Source organism: Sapajus apella, unplaced genomic scaffold (genome assembly GCF_009761245.1).
Source record: "Sapajus apella isolate SASKATOON/1434 unplaced genomic scaffold, GSC_monkey_1.0 scaffold13, whole genome shotgun sequence".
In the NCBI taxonomy this organism is placed as follows: Eukaryota; Metazoa; Chordata; class Mammalia; order Primates; family Cebidae; genus Sapajus; species Sapajus apella.
In genome coordinates, this window is record NW_022436953.1 from 25,075,788 (window position 1) to 25,089,425 (window position 13,638).

At 35.6% G+C, this 13,638-nt stretch overlaps 1 protein-coding gene across 14 annotated transcripts in view; it reads right to left on the minus strand.

Moving 5' to 3' along the window:
- The window catches only part of ATE1 (arginyltransferase 1), a 240,889-nt gene that overhangs the window by 192,007 nt on the left and 35,244 nt on the right, over positions 1 to 13,638 (minus strand). For 13 of the 14 annotated variants that reach the window (XR_004270028.1, XR_004270029.1, XM_032281855.1 and 10 more), the window contains one exon: positions 5,591 to 5,623. The exons of the other annotated variant lie outside the window; for it this stretch is intronic. Coding sequence is in view for 11 of the 13 variants with exons in the window: in XM_032281855.1 (XP_032137746.1) it covers positions 5,591 to 5,623 (33 nt within the window). In the remaining 2 variants the exon portion in view is untranslated. The remainder of the gene's footprint in view (positions 1 to 5,590; positions 5,624 to 13,638) is intronic. 14 annotated transcript variants of the gene reach the window in all.

Genomic DNA, 13,638 nt, shown 5'->3' on the forward strand with positions numbered 1-13,638 from the left:
TTAAGGGGCCATCCATCATAATCCGTAGGGCTGGGTTTAAGGGGCCACCTTTCTATTTGTTTTCTATTTCTCCCACATTTCTGTTTACTTTTTCTTCTTTTTCATGTCTTTTGTTAGACTGAAAACATTTTCTCATCATATTGGCTTACTAAGGATACGTCTTTGTACTCATTTTTTTTTTTTTCTTAAGGCTTTTCTAGGGATGTGGTTTTCAACAGGAGCTATTTTGTCCACCTAGGGGCATTTGCCAAAATCTGGAGACATTTTGTTGCAACTCAGGAGGGTGGGTCCTACTGGCATCTAATGAGCAGAAGCCAGAGATGCTGCTAAGCTTCCCATAATGTGCGGGACAGTCCCTCACAACAAAGAACTATCCAGCCCAAGATGCTGACATTACCAAGGTTGAGAAACCCTTCCTCAAGGCTCCCTAACTAATCACTGTCTTCTTTCAAATGCTATCATATCACTTCATGTGATGTTAGAATCTTAACCACACTCGATTTCCTTCATAGCTTGTGATTACTGTCACATACCAGATGTGATATTGAGCACCTACCTAATCTACCTCTCTGGGTTCAATTTTCTTCATAAGAAAATTGGGAATATCTACCTCATTGACATTCTGTAATAATTAAAATAAGGAAAGCGCTAAGCACAGTACCTGTATACCAGAGGTGTTAACTTCTCAGAAAGTTATTATCCTATTAATACAGAAAATTTTAATTGATCTGAAATGAAGGAACAGAATGACACAGCTGAAGAGAAACCTAGGTGACCTACATTCACACCAGGTTTAATTTTTGTTATAAATGCCTCTCCTATAGCTCTCTACCACCAAAAGTGACAATGAGACTGTGCCTTACTGGACTGGCTGGCAAAGTTTGACTCAAGAGAAACTCAAGAATCTTTCAGGCTCTGATATATAATCCCTTTTATTTACCTACATTTAATTGAAGACATCTGTAAGTGGTGCCACACAAAATGTAATTCAGACTTAGAAATGTCAATAAAAATGTCTGTAAGGCTGGGTCCAGTGTAAGCCTAGCAGGGGAGTACATAGCAGCAGCTACAGAGCCACACGAAATTAGGGATCTAATGGAAATATGCTGCCTGACTTGACGAGGTGATAAAAGCTCTTTTCCCATAAAGCTTAATGAGCTCTATTAGTCTTCAGCTTACAGGAATGTAAAAGGGTCAGCCCCACAGAGGGAAGTAACTGACTCTCCACACATGGTCCATTCAAATGACAACATATCAAATTACTGATGTAATTACTACAACCTGACAATTTCATTAGATTCCTGTGGCAGTTAACTGTTTAGGACTTACAACAAAGGGACACGGTTCATTCATAGTAATCATTGTGGAGAAAGTGAAGTTTAAAGTCAGTTTTCAACTGCAAGTCTCGTGTATTTTATTGTCTCTGCCAGAATAATTTGACTTTTATTCAAAATTAAAGAAGGTGCAGGGTATAGACCATATTTGTAATTTTCCTTCTCCAGCTACATCATAAGCTTAATGGCAAAATTAAACATTTAGAGACTCCCAACACTGTCCTGCCTTGGCTTTGCTTGGGCTCTCAGGCGCTATGTGGTGGCAAAGGAACAACAGCCCCCGATTGGTGCTGCTGGAGGAGACTCGGGGGCAGCTGCCACTAACTAAGCCCTCAAGTGGCCCCTGTGGAATTCCAAACTAGAAAATATCAACAGAAAGCCTTCAGTGTATTTCCCATCAAGAAAAGTGACTTACATTGGTCATCTTTAATTTTGATTTCTCTTCCTCTCCAACGTCATAAACTCAGTAATAAAAAAGACAATTTAGCCAAGGTAAAACATCACTCCAGATCACTAAGTGATGGAAGCAGACAGAAAAGGACAGAAACTATCATTAAACTCTGGATACTTTCCCTTCTAATTTTCACCAAAGATTGAAGCTTCCTCACTCATATTCCCAATACTTAATCAGAGTAGTAATATGTAATTTAAAAGTATATATTTGTGGCTAGGTATAGTGGCTCACACCTGTAATCCCAGCACTTTGGGAGGACGAGGCAAGTGGATCACTTCAGGTCAGGAGTTCGAGACCTGCCTGGCCAACATGGCGAAACCCCGTCTCTACTAAAAATACAGAAATTAGCCAGGCATGGTGGCAGGCACCTGTTATCCCAGCTACTTGGGAGGCTAAGGCAAGAGAATCATTTCAATTGGAAGGTGGAGGTTGCAGTGAGCTGAGAAAGTGCCACTACACTCCAGCCTGGGTGACAGAGTGAGACTCAGTCTCACAAATATATGTGTGTGTGTGTGTGTGTGTGTGTGTGCGCGCACGTGCACATGTGTGCGTGTATTTTCATATACTCTATATACTCTAGGTGCGGCTAGTGTACTCTAGGTACACTCTGAGCCCTATCTATAACCAAGAGCGTCCAAAGATTAAACAGGACAAAGGTCTCAATCTTAAGTAGCTACAATCTAACTAGGAAGACAGACGGTTAACCATGCTAAAATATAAATATTGGTCCCCTGCCCATGACTAAGGTGAAACACATGGGAAAAAAAAAGAAAAAAATATATAAATATTGGAACTTGTCTACTTTTAGCTGAAACCTGCCAAATTATGGATAAAAGACTGCTACTCTCAGTGTAAGCCCCACCAAATTCATTCATTCATCTGTTCATTCATTCATTCGACAAATATTTACTGACTCAGTGCCCGCTGAACCGTAGATTCCATCAGAGACAGTAAAAGGGGCCTCAAAGTATTCTGAGATTTTTAGAAGGACTATGTTCTACTTATACGAAGAATGGGAACACAAGAAAAACAGGGTCATCTCTCAATGAGCTTACATTTGAGACGTCAACTGGTAAGATTTATTGAGAAGCATCTTTGTCACTCGTTAGTAACAGTCTCAAATTGCTACTTGCCCCAGTAAAGTGGACATCAAGCTCAAGCCTCCTTATTTGGTCCCTGCGTAGGGAAGCCAACCCAGCCCAATTGCCTTCTGCTAAAAACCCTTATTCCTGTTCATTCCTCTAAGCTTTTGCTAAAATGAGAGTCCAGCGTTACACATTATCCACATTATCTCATCTAAGTTCCTGCCAGCCCCTTTTTTCCAAGGCTAGACACCGTTTCCACATCAAGTCAAAGAGACTCCACTGATGTACACCTGTTAAACACTGACTACAAGAAGCATTACCAAAAAGCTACCAATGCACCTCTATCCACTGTGGGCCCTTTGCTGGGAGAGTAAAGGACAAAACAACTTAACACTTTGTAGTTGTTAACATTTTGTGCATCTCCTTTCTACTTTTCTGTGCACTTGAATTGTTTTTAAACTGAGATATGCATGTATAATTTTGCACCCTGCTTTTACCTCTCAATATATCAAATCTGTTTTAGATGTTATTTATCAATATATACTCATGAGCACATATTCATAACTTCTATTTTAGGGTGTTCTATCATATGGCTGTGTCATAATTTATTTGACCTGTTCCACATTTAGATTGTTTACAATTTTTAACCATTATAAATAATGCTATAATAAACATTTTTATGCAAGTTTTGTCCTCATCTTTGATTACCTCTCTGACAGTGATTCTTGGAATGAAATTACACAACCACAGGTATGAATGCATACAAAACCTTTAACGTATGTGACCAAACTGCTTCCTGTAAAGGATGAAATTTATAAACATCCCATCTTATTATATCTTGTCAAGCATTCACTTAGAAAATAAGATATCGTGACAGGATCAAAAAAATTGTAGCTCATTGTCATTTTAAACTGCATTTATTACTAATAAGATTATCATTTAAAACACATTTATTACATTTGCATTTTATCTAGTCAATTACCTGATAAAAATCCAACCAAATTTTATGCAAAAGAAATTAGTATTTTTAATTGATTCTAAAAAATCATTACATTAAGTATAACCCTTTCATCATACTTTACCCAAGTTACCTTTTAGCTATATTTGTTTTCATGTGCAAAAGTATGGATCTTTACATAATCTAATTAATTTTTTCACCCTTTGTTTTTTGATACTTTCCATTGCTTTTGAAGTTAGAAAGTGCTTCCATAACTATAGAGCAGGCTATAAAACGTATATTGTCTTCAACTTTCTTATGGTTTGGTTTTCACTTTATGCCTAACCCTTAATTAAAATTCTATCTGCCAGGCACTGTGCTCAGTGTTTGCCATAGGTCACCTCATCTAATGTCAATATCCATATTAGTATTATTATCTCCATTTTTAGATTAAAAAAAAAGAGCTCAGGAGTCAATGGCTCACCCATGGGCTGCTTGGGCCTTTCTCATTTCAAAGCCCAGGCTCTTTCCACTGTACCACTCTGCTTTCCCCTTGATCCTGGATCCTAGACAATGTGACCAGACCTGGATGGGACAACCCTATCTGGTCTGATCCATTGTTCCTGGTGACCACACATTGTGCAATGTGCCAGTCTGGGCCACACCACATTATCAGCAGTAATAGTTTCAATAACCAAATAAACAATATGTTATAAAAGCAGAAATGGTCTCAGAAAGGACACGGATTGGAGTCTCAACCCCAAAGGGGAGTATGATTTGAACAAGCTGGGAATAGGAAAAGCATAAAATGAAATAAACAATAAGCAAAAAGGGAAGGACAAATGAAAGGCAAGGAACAGAGTCTCATCACGTCAGACTGAAGCCTAAGAGAACACAAAATAGTGCCATGATGTGCCTAGCAGAGTTTATAACTGCTCCCATTTCCATTACTTTATTTGAGAGGTAAGAATTATTATTTGTATTTAAAAGATAAGAAAAATGAGGCTCAGGGAAGTTGAAGTTGTGATTTACCCAATGTCATATGGCTAGTAAGTAAAGGCAGCTGTTACCCAGCTTTGGTTCTAAGTCCCACCACCTCTTCACATGCTCTGCTTCCATCCTTTCTCTACTTCCTTTTCCAAGTCTCGATGATCATCTACAAGTTTTTCTGCAACTGCAGCTCATAATGATATCTAGGTCTCTAAACATCTAAGAGCTTTTATCTCTCAAAATTTTATCACTGGATTCTCAGTTCTATACTGAAAACCATGATAAGGATTAAGTGAAAAAGTGAATGAAGAACCCAGAATACTGCCTTGTTATAACACAAGCTTAATAACTTTGCTCTTATCAATTTACGGATTTTCAAGTGGTCTCTCTAACTGAAACTTCCTTGAAGACCTCTGATTTTTCTAGCTCTCTTTTAATATCACGGCAATTTATAGAACATAAGGTGGCAGTTAAATAAACATTCATGGGAGTAATGAAGATACAACAAGGCTCTTTAAAATGAAGGACCAATTTCTCTCTATTTATTGAGAAAGAATACTTAAAAAGAGGAAATAACCTGTCATGAAGGTGAATTGCTATTAATATAACTTCTAGAAACTTTGATCCAAAAAAAAAAACCTACAGTAATTCACCCCATACTGTTATTGAAGAATAAATGTGTCACACCAAAATGACCGCTCCTAAATTATCAAATAAATGCCTAATGAAAGGTATCAGTAATGGTTTTCAATTACCAATTATAATACTAAGGTCAGTGAGTAACTCTTACCTCTAAAGGTGAAGTGCAAAGGAATCTTGTGAACTGTGGAGTCGAATTTGAACAGAATCCATTTCATCCAGCGAACAGACAGCAAAAAGGAACACAGAGAAAAGGAAAAAATTATTACACAATTTTCCAGTAAATGCACTTAAAGTGAACCTAAAGATCTACTATAGAAAATTAATGTGTCCATACAATTCATCCAGAATATAGAAAGGTTCAGCCTACCCCATAGGAGGTACCTATTTGAATTCCTTTTAATAAACATTCTTAAAAATCTGCATAAAAGCACATACAGCACAACAAATTAGTCCTAAAAAAAAAATAAGTTTTATCTCACACTCCTACATAATAAAAACACCCTTTTAGGGAAAAAAAAAAAAAAATCAATCTTCCTGACCCTAAATGTGACAGGCAAAGTTTAGTAAATGCCAAGAGAAGATATAAACCAATGAGGCGACCAAGGAAAGGGGACAGAAAGGACCAAGACAGAGGTTGGGTGAGTGAGACAGAGAGAAGGGTGAATTTTCATCTCCACAATGTGGCATCTCATCTGTGATCTTCACCCTGCTCTGATCTTTCTCTTTTCTCAGTCCCATACTCCCTTCCTCCTTCCATGTCTCCTTTCCTTCCTTTCTCCTCTCTTTCTCCCTTCTCCCTCATCTTTCTCTTTCTTTTTATGACACACATAGAGAATGTAGAATATCACCTGAAACTGAATGCTATACGATCAGCATTCAAATAAACAAACAAATTATAGAGGGGGTTATAAACAAATGACAAAGCAAATTGTAGGCTAGCTCTGAAATGAGGACTGTCATGTAACTTCACGCATATACATAATGGTAATTCATGTTTTCATAGATGTTACAGATTCAACATTTCAAATCCTTTGAGATTTATTGTAATAATACTCAAATAATATAAACTCTTTCTAAATGCAAATTAACTACAATAAAATGCAATGACAGGCCTGTTTCCAAGCACTCATGAACTTCCTCTCCACAACAAAGCTAGTACTCACAGGGAATGCAAATAACTTGCATTCTCTTTTAGAGTTACATATTGAAATATTTATCAATGAAATTATATGATGTTTGGAATTCTCTTCATGATCACTGGAGATGTGGGAAGAAAAGTAATATGGAGCAGTACAAAAATAAAACAGGCTAGCAGGGCGCGATGGCTCACGCCTGCAATCCCAGCACTTTGGGAGGCTGAAGCGGGTGGATCACCTGAGGTCAAGAGTCTAAGACCAGCCTGGCCAACACGGTGAATCTCCACCTCTACTAAAAACACAAAAATTAGCTGGGTGTGGTAGCAGGCGCCTGTAATCCCAGCTACTTGGAAGGCTGAGGCAGGAGAATTGCTGGAACCCGTGAGGCGGAGGTTGTGGTGAGCCGAGATCGCACCACTGCAATCCAACCTGGGCGACAACAGCGAAATTCCATCCCAAAAATAAAAAATAAATAAAATAAAACAGACTAGACATGATATTATATCAGTGAAGACAAGAGATTAGGGTTCATTACCTGATTCTATCTACTTCGTAAATGTTTAAAGTTTTCCATAACAAAGTTTTAAAAATATATCACATACTTCCACCAAAAACACTAAATACATTCTTAGAATATCACTAACGCATGCAGTATCATTAAGGCCCTAGTTGACAGTATATTAAAATGTAAACACTTCAGTAGGAAGCAAAAGAAAAAAAAGGAAAGAAAAGAAAAAAGCAAAATGCAAACAGTAAGAATTTTTTCTTAAATATCAATATGCAGTTTGATTATATTAACGCAAGAGAACTTTCTGAAAGTGCAAACTACAACAATATTTTCAGTTTTCTTAATGCTGACATGAAGCAAACAATTTTACTAAAATCTAAAATGCAAGCTTTGTGGTCTTGGATTCTTTCATTGCAGCCCAACCTAAGACAATATCTACCCTTCCTCCCAAGAATATAAAGCGCCAGTTCAAACACTAGCCAGTTTTAACAGTGGAGAAAAATGAGGCATGGTAAATTTTGATTTTAAAATCAGAAATTTGATACTGAAGGGTTCTATGATTTTCCCCAAAAGTGAATGTTAATATTATGTACATACTTTTGAATTTATAAGCAAGTCATGTTCTGTAGTAACGGATGCATCAATTAGGATGAAAGTTACTTTAAATAACAATAAAGAGAAGTATACGAATGCTGTCTATAAAAACTAATGTCTCCTTGAAGCTCCAACAATTTATACACATTTTTGGCACACGTATATGTCCAACATTTGTGTCACAGCTTTCTCAAAATAGACCTAAAAAATTCTCATCCTGTTTGAAGCTGCCAAAATGTGAAATATAGAAATAAAAGTTTTCAATCCTAAAGAAGACAAGACAGAATAACAAATCACAAGACACACACTGACACTCCTGTTCTCAGGACATGAAGAAGATTTCAAAAAATGCCTTTTGTTAGTGCTGCAGTGAAAACCCATTGTTTTTTCATGTTTCACTTCAGTTACTTAGTAAATTCTTTCATAATGAAACTATATATATTATATTAATAGAAATGGTAATACTTTGAAAACAATTATAAAATTTTTTGCAAAACACATTTTGTATATACACTGGAATTAAAAGTAGAAATAGATTGCTTAACAAACATTGTCACAATGTCTGATCAGTATTAAAAAGGACTACGGCTCAATTTTGCTGTTTGCCTAAAACTACTAAAAAGGAGTCTATAAAAAAAAAAAAGACTCCAGCTGCACACAGATGGTAGTACACATTAATACTGCTTTTCTGATATGGCTATGTTAATAGGACTACTTAATAATAAATAATAAGTAGAGTTAATAGTAGTTAAGAAAAAGATCATTTTCAAAATATTTGGGTATGATATTGAAAAAATAAAAAATTTAATGTTTTACAAAATCTCTTACTGGTTCTGCAGATGGGCATATATTTTATCATTCTAATATCAGAGGTTAACATAGCCATATTCTTTATCTTCCTGTGTACCCACTTTTAAAGATTACTTCTAGGAAGTACCTTGATTTAACATAGTTGAATAAAGAAATTACCTGAATGATATTTGGCTTTTTAAACTTAACAAGTTTCCTGTTAGTAACAATATTAATAACACTATCAATTTGATTCTCTTGATAAAATTTATAAAAATTCTGATTGCCAATTACTCTGTCTTGAATTAAAAAAAAAAAAGAATTATGGTCAATATTTAGAATCCAGGCATAAAAGGCATCAGTACCATTTTTGAAATCTTTTAGGCTTCTAAAAAGAAAAAGGATAGACACAGACAGGGCTCACTCTCCATAGTCTCTTACTGATCTGCTTTTCTTATTCTCATTTACCATGCCTGGTAGCCTGTCTCATAACATAATCCTTTCTCATTCTCTCCAAACAAGCACTTAATGCTTACCAACATTTTTTTTTTCTTTTTTTCTTTTGACTTCCCTACTTTTTAATTTTTTTTACTTTAAAAAAAACTTTTTTTGCTTACCAAAATTTTCTAAACCATTTTCTAAGTGCACAAAATTGTAGTTAAGACCTCTTATTAGTTATAATCAGTAAGATCTTTTTCCAAGTTATAGGGGTGGGGGGAATAAGGACCAAAGAAAACACACTGCTAATTTTGTCAAAAGATCCTAGCAATTTAGATGTTATGACTTCCTTTTAGATGAGTTAAAAAACAAAAAAAAAAAAGATCCCAGAAAAGCGATAATTATTTTCTCTTTGTAACATAAACGATTCAACAGATAATTCAAGCCACTTTGTTCCTGAAATGTCTTATCTATTTAATAAGTAACAGTAATGAAATGCCTATCTTCTGAAGAAAAAGGAAACACTCAACACCAAAAGGCAATTTTTACAAAGATAAATAACATTTTTTCCCCTAAGCCAAGGAACATCAGTGAGGTGTTTCTATTTGCCAAAGTGAAATTCCAAGTCTTATAACTAGTCACATTAGTTATCCAAAATTTCCTCACATGAGCAAAACATACTTCTGGTTATACTTCCTTGGCCTTTCACTTACTGCACCCTACTGACTGCCCTATAATTTGTCAGGGGACAGGTCTGATTATTTTAGGCTATAATCTAACAAAACCTTTATTTAAAATTTAGCAATTATCAATCTAAATTATACTCAATGTAAAATACTAAATTCTTCCATCAGGAATTTGGAAACCTTAACTCAGTTAAGATTCTAAATTATGTTAAGTTAAATAACTTTTAGACTCCCTTCCCATCCCTGTTCAATTTCTGGCACATATTTACACTACAATTAACTGGTAGTTATAAGGCAGTGCAAAACTAGGTTTTACGTCGAGAATGTCTCTGATAAATCTACAACTCTAAGAAATTAATGTGATTCCACAAAAAAGTTTGTTTCATATTTCATTGCAGAAAAAAATCAAACCTTCAAAGCAGCTAAGACACAGCTAGCACCCATTTAAAAAGTCATCAAAAAAATGAGAATTAAAACTGTATTTAACAAGGAGGGGAAACTAAGGTTTGAGAAGTAAGATCTTATTTAGCCTGTTAGTGGGGAGTAAAAAGGGCAGATTCAGGCAATTCCCTAAATTCATTTTTTATAGCTATTCTCTGCCCCATGTGTAAGCAACGTAGCTAAAAGGACTGTGCTACCTTTTCTGATTAGAGTTGGCCGTTAGGCATTAAGCTTCAAAACACCTTAAAAGATGACAACAAAAATCTTATTTACACTCTAATATATTTAAACCTCTGTCTTCTGAAGCATCTCCTTTTTTGCCTAAGGTTAAAAAAAAAAAAAAAAAAAACAGTGATCTAAGAGTTAGACAGTGTAGAATCTTATTAGATCTATCCACTTGAGTTATTTGGGCCTTGGTTTCTTGTCTGTCTGTAAAAGAATTTCAGCCAAACCACCTTCCCCAGGTGGTGTCCTGTGGCATGTCAGGCTCCTGAGACACTCTCTAAAAAGTGATTCCTTGGCTATGTAAGTTTGGAAAACCCTCTTACTTATAGCAGCCTCACCTCCTTTTCCCCCTTACCTTAGTGAATTACAGGCTACACTGATATATTAAAGGCTCTGCACATTCCTGTATGTACAAAGAAAAAACTCTTTTACTTTAACCTCACTTAGTCAAGTGCTTCCCAAAGTTACATGACTAGGGATTTTTGGTTTCAATTTCATGTAATATCTATTAACATTTCACAGAACAAATTTTCCACAAAGCCCATTTTAGGCAACATTGGTCCCTACCAGCTCTGATTTGTTCTCCCTAGTCTGTACTTACTAGAATTGCTCACCGAAAACACTCAGTGTGGCTCTCTCAACAATGGCAGAAAATCCACTACTAACTATCAATGAATTACTAGCCGTTTTTTCCCAGTTTAAGAGTTCTGGTCCCTACTCAATAATATTCCTGGTGATATTATGGGCAAACGCTCAAAGCAATGCCATAGATATACTGTAATAAAATGTCTCTTGAAAAATTCTAGTATCTGCCCAGCATCAAGAAAGTCCATAAAACACTAATATACAGAGCTGGTTATAAATGTTTGGCTCTAAATGGTGATTTCAAAGTTTGCTCACACATATTCTAATTAATGAGCTACTTCAATAAATATCTTTTTGCTATTTTTTGCACGTTTCTCCCTAATTTCTAACAGCAAGAGGGATTTAGGTTGTAGTTAGGTTATTCACTAACAGCTACCTCTTTTGTTCACTATAATAATCATCATATATTTTATAAATAGTAGAAATAGTGGCTCTACACCTTAACACCAATCATATACACATGAACTTGCTAAAATATCATTTGTTATTTACTACCTTCAAGCCTAGTATTTGTTTCTAAAATTAAACTGTTAAGTTTGCAATATGAATCTTTAGAATCCATATAAGAGTATAACAATTCTATACCTTAAAGAGCTATACTCCAAAAGAATGGAATCTTAAAAAACTGTGTTGCTTTTCAACATTATCAGCAGCAAACAGTATCACCATAAACTGAGCCATACAAAAATACAAAGAAAAACAGCTTCTTCGCAAAGTTATCAAACAGAACACACACCAAAGAGACTCCAGTGCCAGTGGCATTCTGTTCTGATTTCAGATTGCTTTGTTCCTCTAACAGGAAGATCATTTGCCTTAGGACTCTAATGACCTAAGGTCTGTGCGTTAATAACATTAAATAAATACCAACACAAACTACAAAACATCTCATAAGAAGTATGGAAACAATTTTACAAGTATATTTAAGAGAAGAAACACCTTCTGTTTTTTTTTAAGTAAACATTGAGACTGAAATTTTATATAAGGGAATCTTTAAATCTGTTGCTGACATTCTTGATCTGCAAGCTGAGTGTTCAGAAATGTACCAAAACTGAAGGGCTTTCAAAAGTAGATTCTTCCAAAATAGTATTTTCCTAGGTAAGGAGTATAGTTATTTCCAGGTAGGGGAAAGATATTTAGAATATATATATATGTATACATACACACACACACACATATATATTCATATATATTTTATATATATACATATATATATATATATAAAGACTCATATCAGAGAATATAGAGAACTCTCACATTCAATAAGGGAAAAAACACATGAACCCAACTTTAAAAATGTGGGGGGAGGCAAACTCTTAATGATTTAACAAAAAGGAACATATTCAAATGGCCAATAAATATATAAAAAGGCTCCCTATTTAGTCATCAGCAAATAGCAAATTAAAACCCCAATACAATATTACCATCCACCCACTAGAAAGGCTAAAGCTAAAACAACACACAACACCAAATGCTGATGAGGATGTGGGACAACGAGCATGTTTTTATGGTATAACCACTATGGAAAACTGGCCATATTTATATAAAAGCTAAAGATGTTTACCCCATCTTTAAGCAATGTAACTCCCAAGTATATATCTAAGAGAAATTAGTGTTATGTCCATCAAAAGATACATACAAGAATGTTCATAACAACTTTATTCATAATAGGCAAAAGCTGTCAACAACACATACCCAGCAATAATAGAATAGATTAATAAATTATGCTGTCTACACACAATGGAATACCACACAGCACTGAAAAAAACCCTACTACTATATGTGAAATGTATTTCACACAGAATATTAAGTAAAAGAAGCCTGGAGAGTTTGTGCTGTATGATAAATTTATATGAAGCGCTCAAAGACAGGCAGAATTAATCTACAGTGATAGAAAAGTAGTTAGCCTCTGGGGGTAGGAAAATACTGACTGGGAAGGGCCATGAGGGAGCCTTCTAGCATGCCGAAAATGTTCTCTCTTAATACGAGCCATGACTATAAGCACATATACATAAGTAAAAATTTGGCCAGGCATGGTGGCTCATATCTGTAAGCCCAGCACTTTGGGAGGCTGAGGTGGGCAGACTGCATGAGGCCAGGAGTTTAAGAAAAGCCTGCCCAACACAGTGAAATCCCTTCTCTGCTAAAAACACAAAAATTAGCCGGGCTTGGTGGTGCACGCCTGTAATCCCAGCTTCTTGGGAGGCTGAAGTGCCAGAATTGCCACAACTCAAGAGGCAGAGGTTGCAGTGAGCCGAGATCACATCACTGCACTCCAGCCTGGGTGGCAGAGCAAGACTGAAAATTAAAAAAAAAAAAAAAAAATCAACAAGCTATACACCTAAGACTTACACACTTTACTACACCATAAACTTAAAAATTACATTTAAAAAAGGAAATAAACAGAAGGAAAAACTGTGTAGTTCCACCTGGGGATTTTTCCTACCATCAGTGAAAGCACACAATTTGACAGCTAAGAGGTATCCCGGCAATTATTTAGTTCACCTTTTTTACATGCTGAGATCCAAAAACGTTACATTATTTTACAGACAGCAGCAAAATTACCATCAGAACCTCAAAACCTTTTCCAATCTATGGTTCCCCTTCATTATACCAAGGACTTAGTAATACCATTAACCAGAACTCAACAAGAAAGCAATAAAATCCAGAGATACTAACAAGAAGTGTCTCAGCTTAACTAAAATAACACTAAAATAAGGTGACAAATAGGTGTTTA